We start from the raw sequence: 17,312 nt of genomic DNA, 5'->3' as shown, positions 1-17,312 counted from the left end.
TGAAATTATATCCAGAATCGACCTGTTGTTCAGTTGTGTGGGTAATGTTATTTGCCTCACTCACTCAATGACTTATAATTTGCGAACTAATAGAGCCTATTAAAATACAGTTTTTTTAAATTTTTCAGTAATAAAAGTTCTATAACCTTCAAAAAACCTTTCGATAATCAATATATTTAATAGCGGAGAAGTAATGTTAATAGTTCACTTAAATAGGTCAAATTGTTCAAAATAAGTCGTCGCATCTAATGAAAATAGCCTGTTCATAAAAATAGTAATTTTGACTGAATTTTGTTGTGAATATCGAATTTCTTTAGAAGTCTATGCGTTATTATCCTTTACCGTCTCTCATAGCTAAAATATATCAACAAATGTGGTATTGCAATAAAGATAGTGATAGGTACTGCATGACAGCCATAATTATAATGAGTGAAGTGCTTATATTTTATATAAAAATAAGAAAATTAAATATTTTGGACGTCACAAATATGTTGAAAAGTACTGTGACACTAATTTCTGATCCCTTTATCATGTCTTATAATAAACAGCAAACAATTAATGAAGTATTGTTATAAAGATAAGATAAGAAACAGCGCTATATGACAATCATTATATAATATAATTAAACATAATTCCACATTTTTTAAATTGTTTGAAAACAAAGAAAAGTAAACTCATGAATGTATTATCACTTTATCTTACTTCATACCTAACACAAATCAATAAATGAGATATTGTTTTAAAGGTAAGCATTACCGCTATATGAGAAAATAGTTTCATGCAGGTATGTTTTGAAAAATAAACAAAAAGCACTAAATCTTTCTGATACTATTGTGAATGGTGAACTTTAATTGCGATTCAACCACAAATAATTAAATATACATAATTTATTTTCATATTATACATGTTAGGTTAATTTTGCAAAAATAATATCTTACCTTTCAAGCTCCATATTCTGTGGTCTATTATCCATAATTCCGTGATTTTGCTTATAGGACTGCAATAACTCTTTACTTAGTGTTATACTCCTTAGTTTAATATTTATTTAACTAAACACTTGACTTTATTTTTTATTTTATTTACTATTTATTGATATTTATTTATTTTAAATTTACTAACAAATTTTGTTTTTATTTTATTTTTTTTGAAACTTTAAAAATCACTTCACACACGTTAGAATATCATAACTCAGCGTAATTGTTGCAAATACAAATTTGTAGGTACGTATGCATGATTAATAACCTTGCAATTATTTTATTCACCAAAATTTGATAATTCCACCGATTGAAACTGCGTGATTATGTCACACAACCGACACATTTCTAAGCACAAATATTTGACGGTGAATATAAAAACTTAATGACTTCAGTGGAATTATGCTTGAACCACCGTAGGTAGCCAAACACACAAACATAGCTAGTTTTCTGCTGCATAATTTTTATTTAACTTTTATTTTCGACACACACAAAATTTATAACACCGAACGATTTAAATCACTTTTTTGTTGCTGTTGTTGTTGTGGCTAATGATTTTCGCACTGATTAAGATTTTGCAGCTCCAGGTGTCGTTTAGTTGTTGTTGTTATATTTATTAATAATTTTAAAATTCAATTTTTATGATTTTTTCACATTTGCCTCATAATTTATTTCCAAAATTGTTACTGTTATGTATGTATAGGTATGTATGTATATTTTGCAGTTATTCACTGGCTTATTGTCGATTACAATCAACTGACGTAAATCAGAAATTATGCGCGACCAATGCGAATGCGCAGCGTCGAGACCTCAATAGCCAACGGCGACACCCTCACCGTCAGCATCCGTACATATTTACATACACACATATATAAACACATAGTAGGTCTATGAGGTCTAGCTCCAGCAGTTAGGTTGAAGTTGCGCTCGGCCGTCATGGCACACCGACCCACTGTGGCGAATTGTTCACTGTTAACTTGATTATTTATTATAGCGGTTTGTTTTTATTATCGGCACATTTCTTTGCATTTTTCACTTTTTCGTTAATTTTTCTAATAGACAGGCATTTTTTGTGCCGTGTCAATTTGTGGGTATATATATAATATTATATTATTGCGTGACACTATTCCGGCTAATCTAAGTCAAGGAGCAGAGTTTAGGCGATTTTGGTATTATTTTTTCAACTTTAGCGACACAATTGTGAATTAGCTGTAATGCAGGGTGAGTCACTAGACCCCTTAACAAATAAGAAATAAAAAATTAAACTCAAAAATTTTGTGGAAAAGGAAAAATTTAAAAGCGCATGTAGAAAAAGCGTTAACTTTGGTTGCGCCGAAACTATAATAGCATTCACATGTTAAAAAGTTTCTCGTCAAATAAAAAAGTTTTGCATACAAGCACTTGCTTTTGATTTTTCAGTTTGTATAGCAGCTATATGTTATATATTTCAAATGGATTAGTTCGTATATATACATACTGCCTTACAGACAGACGGCCATGGGTCTCCGATGTTTCCGTTCACGTATGAAACCTATCCAAAATGATCCAAATATTTTTATTACACTAAGATTCATGGGCTCCCCCTCGTCATTACTTAGCAAGGCATAATTAAGCCGAAAAGAAGGATTCGCATAGAGAGCATACACATATATGGTAAGTATATATGTTACAGAAACTTTTGATGGACTTTTTATATAGGCTTATGACTATCTAAGCCATGGAGGTTTGAAGTAGCATACTGAGGCTTCTAGCATATATTATAAGACGATCTACAGGATATTTTTAGCTGCCATTTGTATGTACACATAATATTCTTGAGTATCGCTATAAACTAATGGTTGGCTATTTGATAAAATGAAGGGGTCGAATAACTAATCTACTTAGATATAAATGCTTGATGTTTGAGCATTTGAGATTTGAACATGCGTCGTCTTCAAAAACAAAAAAAAACAAGATCATCGAGACCCTATTTACACTATCCGATCGAACTCGTTAAATATTTTTAAGTTATTTAGAATATTACCAAAACGTTATATATGGTAGAACGTAGAAAATTCTTAGAGAATAAGTTTCAGAGCAACGTTTACTTGACTCTAAGACTTATGAAGAAAATGGTACTAAAACTCAATGTGAGCCATTAAATTGCTTTGTAAACAAGCAGAATCGCATTACCTTAACTTGACATAAAAAGGTCTGGGAAAATTTGGTCTGTTAAATATGCATGCTGATTTGAGGTAATGAAGCGTTCAGTCTTAATATGAATAATAAATTCGATGTGGTTTCCAGATATTAACATTTTAGCTAGCTAGCTCGTACATAAGGTCTATTATCTACCGCTTTTTAACTGCGAATATGTTAAGTTACAGTTTACTGTGAAAAATCCAAGAACTTTAGAAGCCATGGTGGGAGATTTGAAAAGAATTTAGTAAAAACATCTGAAAGGATTCAACAATTGCATTCCCGACAATGTTTCTATTCGGGTACTGAAATGATACTGCTCACTAAATTAATTGACAACCAACTCTCTGAGTTAAGGAATAAAGGAAGAGTTCGACACTAAAATTTTAGGAAAACGATAATTTCAAAAAAAAATTCCATCAACTTATGGTGACAGCTTGCCCAAAAATCTACAGGGACCTCTTTACTAGTAGACTGTTGAAAGCAAAATAATCAAAAGCACCTTTTGAATGTTTGTAGCACAACTACTTTTTATCGTTTTGGCACAAAAACTATTTATTATTCACAATTTTTTTTCGGGTGTCACACCACATACTTTGACGAACTTTCACTGCAGCTAGAGCACTCTTAATTCGATTTTCAATTTCCAGCATTAGTTTGTAAGGTGTTTTTTTTTGTTTTTTTACCGTAAACTGAATGCGCACCAAAAACACGACCAAATCAGACAAGGTTGCGCCGCATTAAAAGTTGCAACAAAAAATTAGCTGCATAAATTCTGTTGCTGCATTTTTATCAGCCTTTCTTTGCAACGTTGCAATTCTTGTGCACAATTTTATTTAATTTTTGTTTAGTTTTTTTGTTTTAGTTTTTTAGTGCTGCCGTTTCGAAGCCAATAATGAGGCAGGCTGTTGCTTTTTAAGTAGATACAAGTACCAATGCAACTTTTGTTGGCTGTCGGCAATTGTTGCTTGTCGTTAAACGCCGACTGGCTGTTGGGACTTGCGGTGTTGCTGCGAAGGTTGCACGGCTCTGTGGATATGAGGGTTCGTTGTTGTTTCTGGCGCGCTGTGCAACACGCAAGCGCAAGCTTTGTACGTAAGTATGTATGCGACTATATGTATGTACTCGTATGTATATATGGAAGTATGTAATAAGGTGTATTCAATAAAATGTACACTTCCTCTGGTTTTTTCACTTCTTTTTCGATTTCATGCGCATATCAGAGACCATCTCGGCTTGTTTCGGTCGGCGCATTGACACAACGGTAACGCTTTGAAGCTGCTGCTGCTGCTGTTGTAGTTGCTGCTGCTACTGCGCATGCAGCAAACACTTTGACAATAACAACAGAAATTACATACATAGATACACTTAAGACAATAGCGTTGTTTTTGCTTTAGTTGTTGCTTGCAACGAAAATTAAACCAGCTCGGGTCACTTATTTTGAGTAATTTTTTGAAATCATGTTTGCATATCCACTTATTGAAGTTAAAACGTTAATATATAATAATAAAATTTTTCGTATATTTACTATTAATTTCAACAGCTTCTTTACATAATATCACTCGCTGCACTTCACTTTTCCACTTTGTTAACTCTTGCTAAATTCACTCAACGCACAAACGATTTCCTATTTTTCAATTCTAATTCATGTTCTTAGCTTGTTCGCAAACTAAATGCCGCAACCCTTTTTCCTTTCCGAAACTGCACTTCTCAACCGCAACGTCAACACACGATCGCGTGCATCGCGCTCACACCACTTTACCTACACGTGTTGTTGTTGTTCGTGACTTCGTCTGTAACTTCCACCTTCACAATTCGCGACATTCACGTGGTGCGCATTTTTTTGCATTTTGTTTTGTCTCGTTTTTGTTTTTCGTTTTCAACCGCCGTCTTTGCTAATTGTAACACTTCCGCTCAAATTGCACTTCTTTCAACGTAAAAATGCAAACACGAACTGAAAATAAATTCAAATTGACTTGAAAATCCGCGCAAAACAACCGAACACGACGCGTTATTTCTATGCTGTGTGCAGCAATTCACGCGATGGACGCCAAACTGTTGCTGACTGTCGTTACTCTAACTTCGTCGGCCACTACTCCGCTGTGTGCTGCCGCTAGCTAACGTGGTCGCTGCTGCTGTTGTCAGTTGGTCGTTCTTTGGTTGCAGTAGCTGCGCTGCTGGTGTAGTTGAAATGAACTTCGCGATGAACGGCGTCGCGCGGTGAACACATCAACAAATCAACGACGAGTGATAAACAAATTACAATCTGCATTGTGAGCGTTTGGAGTCGACGCAGCGCCAATGGGAGCAATTGAGTGTTGGGTAAGTGGGAGCGCGTGTTTGCGATTGAGCGTAAGATTTTGTTGACTCTCTCTCAAAAACTTGTTTGTTGTGTAAAAACAAAAAAAAGAAATTTTGCCTATGCTGAATGGCGTAGTTCGCACAATGTATTAAGACATTCTGTGCTAACTAGGTTCACATTAACTCCAAATTGCAACTAGTCCCAAGCAAAGTATTCATACCATACATATTTAATCGGCAGTTCGTTATACCCCTTTGCCACGAAGTTTAAGGAACCTATAAGGAAACGTTGGATATCCTATAAAATATATATATAAATGTTCAGCATGACGAGCTGAGTTGTTTTAGGCATGTCCGTCTGTCCGTCTGCGAACTACTCCCTCAATTTTTGTAATATCGATCTGAAAATTTGCACACGTCCGTTTCTCTTCAAGAAGCTGCTAATTTGTCGAAAACACTGATATCGGCCCATTATAGCATATAGTTGCCATACAAACTGAACTATCGGAAAAAATTCGTGTATGGAAACTTTTTCATTTGACAACACATCTTCAAACAGTTTGACAAGGCTTATTATCTAGGACAATAGTGCGATCTCCGAAGAAATTGTTTAGATCGAATCACTATAGGATACACCTACCATACAAACTGTACGATCGGTATCAAAATCTTTTAAGGCATATTTTGCAACTGTGGGGTATTATAGCCTCGGTTTGACCGAAGTTAACGTTTTTTCTTGTTTTCGCTTGCACTAATTAAGCTCGAATAATGCGAAAAGTCGCAAGAAATCTTTTAGTTCGAAAACTCATTCTATAAAATGCTTATAACTATCGAATCTTCAATTTAGAATCCAATTAACTGAACTAAATTTATTTAACTAAACTCCTAACTGTCCATACTTTAATTAGGTCCGACGTCAATGGTATCATGGTTACAAGTGAGGAAAAACACTATATAGAACCTGGACTTGTTTGTAATTTCCGAGTTTGCTTTTTCTTATAACGATCAAGGACAGGCAATACCTGAGCCAGGATTTTTCGAGATCAGCTAAAAATTTGTAGGGCCCTAAGTTAGTCGAATAAAATTTCAATTACAGTGGATAAGAGCCCCAATGTAACATATGTTACACATGTTTGCAAGACGCATTCTATTTTCAACACTCACTTTTTAACGCTGATTCAAAAGTAAAATAATCAAATTTATTATTATTTCTTAAAATACTTGTAACTTAAAAAGATTTTCTTGATGTTAAATGCAATTTTACAGTCGACTTTTGAATGGTGGTGTACAAGAAGTGTTAAGAGTTTAAGCTTCTCGAACGTGGTGTGACCACATTAGCAGAGTATAGCCGTTTCATGGTCAGACACAATCATTGTAGCAGGTTCGTAAAACTGTTTAGTACTAAGGAGAAATGAGTTTTAGGAGGAGGTATGAGTGGCTCTTCCAAGAGGTACTTAGTATTTCGCGGAACTACTTTTATATGAGAAACGCATGATGCTAAGGTCAGTCACAGATAAATAAGTATAAGTATAAGCGTTACGTCCTTAGCTGTTCGGTTGAGGTTTGCACCGCGACTTAAGGTCTACTGGGCCCTTGTTCGAACGATATTTTTGCGGCAATCAGTCGCAGCAATTGGTGTTCAGAATCGAGGACCGAATATATAGTTTTGATACCTTATGAATGACAATCGTCGAAATGTGGGCTCTACTTAGATAGCAGAAGATTGAATCACACAGCCATTTTTTTAGGCTAGGATTATATTTAGTGATGATAGAAAAGACTCGTGAAGAGCAATACAAACATAATAATTTTATCCTTGGTACCTGTGTTTCTTGGCACCCAAGGGGGTTGGTATTGCAGATGGGCGGAATCGAACCACTGCTACACCCCAAAAATACCGTTAAGTGATAACCTATAAGAGAGTATAAAATCTTCAGTTACACCCGAACTTAGGTAAACAATCCATTTTTGTTAATGTAAGGTCGACAACTATCAGTTCATAACACAAGAGAGCTGCCAGAAATTTCTGTTAAAGTTTTTACGAGTTTCTTAAAATCAAATTAACAATTGTAAATCCTTGGGTATGTGTGATCGATCGTTCAACGCTTTCTTACTTATGAGCACAACTCATGTGGTATAAACGTGTTAATTTCCACGCCGATTTTTTTTCGATTGGAGCTTCGGCAGTCGTGACTTGCTGGGTATATTTAATTTCGAATAGTTGGCAACCCTCTCCAGTAAGGTGCTCTTACAAGATACCATTTAAAGCAGTGCTATTGAACCAAAAAGAATTTTTCAAAAAATACTGGTTTCTTTTATACAACCTTTATACAACAACCACAACATCCATTCTCAGATAGTGGGTACAGATGTTCCTGTATGGCTGCAGCACAAAATTCTCAAGTTGTTCGAGTTAACATATTGTCGTGCTGCTGCGGGGCGCATGCTCAGCTGTAGACACTCGAGCGTTTTTCATTTATTTTCCGCCACTTTTTACTTTTTTTACATGTGTTCTGTATATCGTTTATTATTTTTTGCCTAATTCTTGTTTTAACTTTTCATTTGTAGCGTTCAGCCTGCGTACGTGCGTGCGTGCCGGTGCGGTGACAGGTGTGCAACGTATAAAATATTTTATGAATTTTTATTTGCTCTGCTCAATATAAATGAAACAACAACAAGCAATCGCTTGAATTAAATTCATACTCGTTGGAGTAGCAAAGGCAAAATGGCATAATTTGTGGGTCAATTAATAAAATAAAAATTTTGTTGTAATTTGTTGTTATCTTTTGTTTTTGTAAGAGATATGGTTTTTTGGTGTTTTCTATTTTTGGTTTCAGGCTACAAAGAAAACGTTTATTATGTTATTTTTATTTTTGTTTATTTATTCATAAAATACATATACTCAGGCACGTACTCAAATTTGTTTCATTTAAATTCAAGCCGCATCAATTATTTACCAACTCTTATAATAATTTGGGACTAAATGAAGTGCTACAAAATAAAAAAAGAAACAATACTTAACAAATTCAAAATGAAAACAAAACATTACAAGAGTTCAAAAGCCTTACTTTTCTATAGCGATTAAGTACTTTATTTGCACACTATATTTAGACAGCAACAAATTGAAATTCATACAGTAGGTCAAATAAGTGAGGGATCTGTACGATATTAATTGATTTTACCATATAACTTCAACAGGGTATATTAAATTTGATACGAAGTTTCTAACACCCAGAAGGAAACGTTGGAGATCCTAAAATTTATATATACATAGGTGATCAGCGTAACGAGCTGCGTCGATTTAGCCCTGTACGTTCGTCTGTCTGTATATACGCGAACTAGTCCCACATATTGTGGATTGCTTTATACATTACCGTTTCTCCTCAAGAAGCTGCTTAGTTGTGAAAACTGCCGATATCGGACCACTTCCTATAACATATAGCTGCCATACAAACTGAACGTTCGGAACCAAGTGCTGGTATACATAGATTTTTTATGTGACGAGATATCTTCACGAAATTTAGCATTTGTTATTATCTAAGAAAATGGTGTAATCTACGAAGAAATCGTTCAGATCGTACCACTATATCATACAACTGCCAAGCAAACGGAATGATCAAAATAATGTTATTTTATGAGAACTTCTTTATTTGTGAAGGGTACAACCGAAGTTAACGTTTTTTATTATTTAGTAATGCTAATGACTTCAAAGATGGCTTCTGGGGAAATGGACAACATGCTGAATTCACTGTTATAGCCCGGAGGATGGGTTTTTGACGGGTTGGGATTTCTTCATCATACCGCCGAATTTATACGTCGTGCTAGTTCCAGGCGACTATATTGGGTTATGCAGTGAAGATCGGCCGGCAATTGCCAACAATTTCTTTCCAAATGCAGTCGGTCAGCTATTCTTGGCTTGGTTGCAGCACTGTTGAGCAGAGAAAATTGTCGAATTGATACCCAATATTTTGTAGTTGCTGACTAATCGAAAGTTTAACACCGTTTGCAGAAAAGAAGTGGGAAAGGTGGGGGTGTTTGTTGATTGCCTTTGAACCTACTTTCCTGGCCGATGTTATCAAAGTACAGTGATCAGTATAAGAAGTAACAGAAATTGTCTCTGATGGTGAATTCTCTCATAAAACTAAAACATCACCTGGGGAACAAGTTTACTATTCATCCAGTTAAAATAAAATTGACGTTGGCCGTTCAAAAATAAAGCGAAATTAAATTTAAATTATGTAACCTTATGATTTATTAAATATTTAAATGCAAATTTATCAATGTTTCTTTAAAATTAAATACGTATTTGCAACACTAAAAACTGCTGCACAAATTTACTTAACTAAAATCTGGCAATGTGGCCAGTAAAGTAGATAGCATGAGGGTCACGAATGATGAATACGAATGGATGATCGGCAATGAAGGTTTTCGGATCCCACGGCAAGGACATTGGCACGCCCACGGCAACTAATAATAATTAATAATACAAATAAAAGTAATATTTTGAAATCTGTAAAATCTTAATTATTTAAAAATCCAAACTCACCGCTAGCAGCGGCAGCTTCGCAACCGATCTCATTCACATCAATAAAGGCTTTATGTTGAACACGTGAGACGCGTGTGCTAATTGGTGACTCGTGGAAAATGTTGCTAAAATCGGCTTCATCGGTGAACATAGTCCTGATGCCAAGCTGTTGGTAAGAAAAACAAATATTTAATAATAAATCACTAAAATAACGGTGTATTTTAAAGTTTATAGTATAAACACCTTCAGCAAATATGGCTTTAAGTCGGTATCAAACTCAAAACCGAATTTTGGCAGATTCACCGTTACGCTGCTCCATTCCCAACGCTTTTCGAGCTCGTCAAAGTCCACACCCTTCAATTTTTGTTCCAACTCGTAAAGACCCTTACGTTGATTCGGCAATATGAACCACATACGCAAATCGGTATTTTCGAAGAATAATTCAATCGCCTTAGCATCCAACTCTGCATATTCGGCATAGTTGTACCAATTGTCGGCGAACATAGTGGGCACCTTAACCGTCTCGTTGTCGTTAATAAAGAATAAACGATCCGAAGTGGCATCATCCATGAAGGGACGCGCCCACTTCGCTTTGAAGTAGATGGCATTGACAAGCGCTACATTAATATCGGGTTCGACATTATTCAAAACGTTTTGTATTTTTCCATTCGTCTTCTCGGCCAACCACTTGTTGATCAAGTCGACAGCTTTTGGTTCATTCGTGAAATCCAATTGCTCTGCATCGGAGTCAAAGTACTTCTGTGCGGCTGCACGGAATTCCGGTTCAATGACCAACTCATCCTTAGCATAGATTTTATTGGCGATCTCCAATGTGGTCTTCGGCTTGATAAAGGAATGTAACAGCTTGTAATAGCTCTTTGCAATGCCGCTACGACTCTGCGACTGCGCATGTAAGCTGCGTTGCAACTCGCTGGCGGTTTTACCATCGGCGCCATAGTATGCCAAACCGAGCGCTGTTTGTATCGCCACCGGTGAGATGATCACATTTTCGTTCTGCTTCTCGCTGGCGATCGTTTGAAAGAGTTCGGTGGCAAAAAGATTACGATCCTGTATTACATTGGCGGCGACATCGCGGCTCAGAAAGTAATTTAATAAAAATACAACAACTAAGGGTGATAAGAGAATAAGATTAACAGTTGAAATTTTAATTGAATATACACTGTTTTTATATCTGTACGAGTATCCACACAAAGTTATAACAAAAACTAGTTAGTAATCCACCCACCTAAGCACCACTTCATGATTACAACTCCACCGGGCTTACTTCTTTAAACTAGATTCAACGTGGTACGTTCGATAACAAATTCACTGAAAGACTAAAACTGGGAATGCCGGGATACCTTCAATTTATACTATGGCGTCGGCTTAGCGTTAGTCAAATGGAAGAAAAATAAAAATGAAAGCAAAGAAAAAGCAGCGAAAGAAAGCCGATTAGCATACGAAGCAGGCACAAAGGCAACCATCCATAGTTTCGTTCAGGGCCATGACCATGGCCAAGAGAATAACAGCGCCAAGCACAGAAAGGGAAAAACAAATCAAAGCGTATTGTTGAACGTGCAAGCGAGAGTCGAGAACAGTTTGGAAACAAAAGGTATGAAATTGGGAACATTTGTTGTTGGGGTGTGCTCAGCGTTTAGCATTGTAGCTAAAGAACCATCTTCACTGGGCGCATAATTTTGCGACGAAAGAACATAAGAACCGATAAGTTACATGCACTTCCCAGCTACGACTACCTGTTGGAGCTCATGTAACTGGGTATGAGCAACAAGGAGAGTGTTTGGATAGTTAGGTTTGTTTTTGATGGTTGTGTTCTATTCAACGTACTACTAAGAGCTGTGACATATGCACACCAGAGTCCTTCTTTTAGGGTACTCAGAACTAGTAAGCGACGTCTGAGATTTAATAAAGTCGTTGATGCGTTGAATTACGGCGACCCATAGAAGAATATAAAAATTATTTTCGTTCTTAAAAGAAACCCATGGCTAGAAGTCTTTCTCCGCGGTAGTTATATGCTAATATTTGGGGTTTTCTTCAACAGCTTTCATATCAACAACTCCTCGACAGCCTTCCAACCTTATGTGAATGGACAAACAAGTCGTTCGTCATGACGCTGTGACAGATGACAAAAATCAAGTGCAAAGCGATAGATCAGTAATACACAATGTTCCTACTCACTTTTGGTAGAAGGAACTGTAGGAGCATGATTGGAATACTCACTGATCACAGTATGGTGACGACACACGCCTGCAGAACGAGGCTGACAGAGCGAGATGAAAAAGAACCAGGGAAACAGTGAAGCATCTCTTGTGCACTTGTCCTGCATTAGCAAGACAAGGGGGCCCAACGGTATGAGACACTGGAAGAAGTATTGATAGTGACACCGCGGAACCTATTGAAATTCAAGTCAAGCGCTGATAGGATGACTACTTCTCATGAACTACGCAACCAAAACTGGTCTATGCGTGGCTCACTAGCCTACCATACTAACCTAACCTAACCTAAAGGAGCATCCGTGATTTATACTTACTTTCGCATCTTACTAGTTATTATATAGAAATAAAAAGTTCTTCAAAGCTTGGCGTCTATTAAAATCTCACATTTTAAAGAATTATAGATATTATAATATTGTATTAAACAATCAAGTTATCAGACTACTAAAAATGTACATACGAAGACCTATGCATATTTTTCTCTTTCATTCCTTAAAATATATAATAAATGCAATAAGCTGCCACTTTCTATGGCATGAGCCTTAAGTTTTCCTCGAGAGTAATTCATTTCTTCCTCCGAAGTCATTCCTTTTTATTTAATAACCTTGAGCGACTTGCCGACATCGATGAAAGCGGCCACAGCATGATCGACGTCGTCCGTTGTATGCGCTGCCGATATTTGTACACGAATACGCGCCTTGCCTTTGGGAACCACTGGATAGCTAAAGCCTATGACATATATGCCACGCGCTGTGCGATAAACATTACAACAATAATAGTTAAGTTAAAGTGCAATGCAAAGAGGAATAACAATTCTACTTACAAAGCATTTGGTCGGCGAAAATGGAGGCGAGACGAGCATCGCCCAGCATCACTGGGCAAATTGGATGATTTTCACCGGCGATTATAAAGCCCGCCTTCGACATTGCATCGCGGAATCGTTTTGTATTACTTTGAACGCGCTGTGATAACTGATCGGACTCCATTAGCATATCCATAACTTTAATGCCAGTCGCCACTACTGGTGGTGGTAGGGAGTTCGAGAAAAGATAAGGGCGCGACCTTTGACGTAGTAAAGTTATCAATTCTTTCGGACCAGTTGTATAACCGCCAGCAGCACCGCCAAGTGCTTTGCCCAAAGTGGAATTGATAATATCAACGCGACCCAATATGTTGTAGTATTCCTCTGTACCACGTCCGGTGGCGCCAAAGAAACCCGTTGCGTGGCATTCATCGATAAAGACCAACGCATCATATTTGGCTGCGAGATCGACGATCTTGGGTAAAGGTGCGATGTTGCCATCCATTGAGAAGACGCCATCGGTGACAATCAGCTTGAGACGCGCTGTTGAAGATTGCAATTGCTTTTCAAGATCTGTATTTATAAGAAAAAGGAAAAGGGAAATATTCGTGTAACATTTTTACACAAGTAGAGTGTAAAGGTTGGTTCTTACCACTCATATCACGATGCTTGTAGCGCTGCTTCTGCGCCTTGCAGAGACGTATGCCATCAATAATGGAAGCATGATTCAGTTCATCAGAGAAGACAGCGTCGTCAGGTGTCAAGATCGCCTCGAAGATACCGGCATTTGCATCAAAGCAAGACGCATACAAAATGGCATCCTCACGTCCATGGAACTGCGCAATTTTCTTTTCCAGCTGTTTATGTATAGATTGTGTGCCGCAAATGAAACGTACCGAGCTAAGACCGGCACCATATTTATCCAGCAGCTCTTTGCTATAGTTTACGACCTCGGGATTGTTCTGTAAAAAAATTAAAAGGGGTTTATTTAGACAACAAGGCGAGCACTGATCCAATTTACGTTGCTGCTCCCATTTTCTAAATTGATACTCAACTTGCCATTGGAATATTTTGCTATCGTGACTAAAAATTATGGAGTCACATCTTAACAAAGAAAATAATTAGTTTTTACGAGAATTGGAAAGTTCATTACTATTTATATAATATTCGTTGTTTTAGAACAATAGGAGGCCAAAGTTATCGTAAAACTTCAAGAATTAGGCTACATAAGGGGTACGCAACAAAGATTGTCGCAAAGTGGTTTACCAGAGATATACGTATATAAATCCAGTAACGGCTCCTTACCACTTCTAATTAAATGGTGAGAGTCCAAGAAGCCTTCAATTTCATTCACAAAGTTATTGAACTCAATTAAACAGTAATATATCTTGAATTCAAACATATTTTCACACTCCAACCCAATTTCATGGATCATACATACCGCCAAACCTAGATAATTATTAGCGCAAAAATTCAAGATGCGTTTCTGTGTGCCCTCCACAGTAATCTCGGTGCTCTGTGAAGAGGTGATAATCCGTTCCATTTTATAGGTGCCCGCATCCTTGATGCCTGTGATTTGTTTGCTCAGTATATCACGAAACTGACTCAATGCTGGACGAGCGGCGGCCGAGGCGTGGGCGTTGGACAATGCGAAGAGTCGTTGACTCTGGTGTAGAACGCTGTCAGCGCCTGTAAGTTATTCGAAATGCATATTATTTAAATGAAAATAATAAACAAGCTTGTGAAAATTTCAGAATATTTTGTGCAGATGAATTGCAATTTTTCTTTTTTTTTTGCCGTGGCACTAGTGCTGCTTCTTATACAGATGTTGTGTATTAAAATTCATTTATTCCTCGCTCTTCATTGCTCTGCAGCCATATAAATAGAATTCGAAGCGGCACGTGTACTTGTATGCGTGAGCATGTGTATATTGTCTATTTGTATTTATGCGTGTATATTCTAAACATTTTCATTAGGATGGGTACTATTTCGAGTAGGAAAATTTATGTAGACACCTTTTTATACCCTGAACAGAGTATATTCAGTTTGCCACAAACGTTGAAGACCATATAAAATTTATATATTTATGATCACTGTGAAGCGCTGAGTCGATTTAGCCTTGTCTGTCTGTCTGTTATACGCGAACTAGTTTCTCAGTTTTTGATATATGGATCTGAAATTTTGCAAACGTGCTTTTCTTGCCAAGAAACTGCTGAATTGTCGGAACCGGTGATATCGAATTACTATTGCATATAGCTGCCATATAAACTGAGCGATCGGAATCAAGTGCTTGTATGGAAAAGTTTTTCATCTGACGAGGTATCTTCTTTATTTGGCATGAATTATTGTCTAAGGAAAAATAATGCAATCTTCGAAGAGATTGTTCAGTTCACTATAGCATAAAGCTGCCATACAAACTGAACGATAAAAATATTTGCAATTTATGCAATAAAAAATGCACCTGTGAAGGGTATTACAGCTAAAGTTTTTTCATTTATTTTTATTTTTGTGTTATACATACACCATCCGATGTTTTATTTCTTCGATGATATTTTGTTTTTTTAATTTGTATACGAAATTTATTATAAAACTTCCAGAAAATATTGCCCTTTTCATAATTTTAATTGTTAACAAAAAAACTTCAGTGAAGGTTCAGTTTGATGCCACTTGGAGTTGAGAATTTCTATTCACGATTTTCACACGGCTAATTTGTGTTATTTTACACAGTATATTCACAGGAGAATTGTTTTCTTATATCCATTAGTTTTAAATACTTATATTATAAACGATCACATAATACGAGTATATGCAAAGGCCACGCACCTCTTAGCAACGCGTATTTTGAGAAAATCCGCATTTTTTTGCTATGCCAATAATAATTCTTTGAAAATTCTTTACTTTTCAAATTCAATTCTTTTCTGCGCGACACGCCCTCGAGTGATTTCGCTTTCAAACTGAAACATTGTCAAAACGCCAATTCTATAACGACCGGCGGCGTCGTACGGCGTAAATTATTGTACGAAGTGCGGACAATAAACAGTAGCTAGATGCATACATAGATGAAAGTATCCAAGAGTATACACAACAACAGCTGATTGCTTTATTTATACATAGCAATTTTTCCTGATGTCAGCAAAAAGAAATGATAAAATCATAAATATATAATAAAGATGTGTGTACATAAATACATATATACAAGTATGCATTAAGGAGGATCAACTCCGAAACCAAGACATTCCATATGATCAGATAACCCTAAAATATACTCAAAAAAGAGAAAATTAATTCCATTTATTTACATGTGAATTTTACTGGACAAATAAAAATTTCTACTCAAAATCAAGTAACATTTCTGAAAATAATTTTCTGGTCGGTTTTTTATTTATCAAAAAAGAAATCATTAAAAGATTTCCTTTTGCGCGTAAAGCTTTTGTATTTGTAAAATTTCCTGAACGATAATACCTACGCATTTTTGAGATGCCAATAATCTTGGCTACAGTTTTCAATTGCATTTGCGATTTGCCGTAACCCCCATCAGGAAACAATGCTTCATCAAAACACGAAACTAAATGTTTGCCTTTGTTATAAAAAATAGCATTATAAAATATCATGAAACTATGGCAATATTCAAGTTGTGGTCAGTACTCTATGACCAGGGTTTTAGGTTAGGTTACGGGGTCGATTCTAATAGTGATCTCACTTGTCTAGCTTGAAACGCCGGTCCATTATGTTTCTTAAAAAATTCCTATATAATATACTATAACGCCCTTACAAATCCACAAAGCATTTTGAGCATATTACAAATTTGTTGAGACGGCTAATGTCAGTTTCGGCTATGCCCTCTAATTCACCGAAGGTAAGACTGCCGAGATGTTTTAACCTCAATAGCTTGTATATTCAAATATTATGATATTTAAGTATTTAGTAAAGCGATATATTGGCATGAACCTTGGCATTCTATTATTTTGTTAGGTACTTTATTTTTGCCTGAGGTAGTTTTTTAACCGTAAACCTAAAATTTTCATCCAGATTGGTTAAAATTAACAACACGGATGTGAAACAGAGGCGTCTTTATACACAATACTTCAAGTATGGATTCTCGGTGTAAAAATGGAAATTTGCCGCAGATTTTATATTTGGGTTACGCCCTTCTCTAGTAAGCGTAATCAACTATTTTTTTAGTACATAAATATAAAGTGCATTTTATGTAACTTCTGCCTGGCTCATGCAAGCATACCAATTAATTTACAAGCAAAGTCGCTTTCAATTGAATGTCAGGCTTGTTTTATTGTTCTTATGTA

The 17,312-nt window shown here is 36.3% G+C and overlaps 3 protein-coding genes across 3 annotated transcripts in view; all 3 read right to left on the bottom strand.

Moving 5' to 3' along the window:
• Positions 1–2,476, bottom strand: part of pk (prickle) — a 232,882-nt gene extending 230,406 nt beyond the window's left edge. Inside the window, exon 1 of the mRNA XM_070108191.1 lies at positions 939–2,476. Within this exon, the coding sequence (XP_069964292.1) occupies positions 939–973 (35 nt within the window). The 5' untranslated portion in view covers positions 974–2,476. The remainder of the gene's footprint in view (positions 1–938) is intronic.
• A 7,221-nt stretch (positions 2,477–9,697) lies between these two features.
• LOC106616433 (serine protease inhibitor 42Dd) lies at positions 9,698–11,465 on the bottom strand. Its single transcript, XM_014233085.3, has 4 exons — positions 11,225–11,465; positions 10,222–11,105; positions 10,000–10,144; positions 9,698–9,920 (listed from the first exon to the last, which is right to left on the bottom strand). Exons 1-4 carry the CDS (start codon positions 11,238–11,240, stop codon positions 9,796–9,798), a joined length of 1,170 nt encoding a protein of 389 aa, XP_014088560.1. The 5' UTR covers positions 11,241–11,465; the 3' UTR covers positions 9,698–9,795.
• A 1,098-nt stretch (positions 11,466–12,563) lies between these two features.
• On the bottom strand, positions 12,564–15,976 carry Gcat (Glycine C-acetyltransferase). Its single transcript, XM_014233083.3, has 5 exons — positions 15,835–15,976; positions 14,453–14,700; positions 13,664–13,973; positions 13,033–13,584; positions 12,564–12,959 (listed from the first exon to the last, which is right to left on the bottom strand). The coding sequence occupies exons 1-5, from the start codon at positions 15,866–15,868 to the stop codon at positions 12,802–12,804; spliced, it is 1,302 nt and encodes a 433-aa protein (XP_014088558.2). The 5' UTR covers positions 15,869–15,976; the 3' UTR covers positions 12,564–12,801.
• Between the last annotated feature and the right edge of the window lie 1,336 nt (positions 15,977–17,312).

The sequence above is a fragment of the Bactrocera oleae genome, chromosome 4 (assembly GCF_042242935.1).
Source record: "Bactrocera oleae isolate idBacOlea1 chromosome 4, idBacOlea1, whole genome shotgun sequence".
Classification (NCBI taxonomy): domain Eukaryota; kingdom Metazoa; phylum Arthropoda; class Insecta; order Diptera; family Tephritidae; genus Bactrocera; species Bactrocera oleae.
Note: the sequence above shows the minus strand (reverse complement) of the source record. Positions and strands in the feature narration are given on the sequence as shown.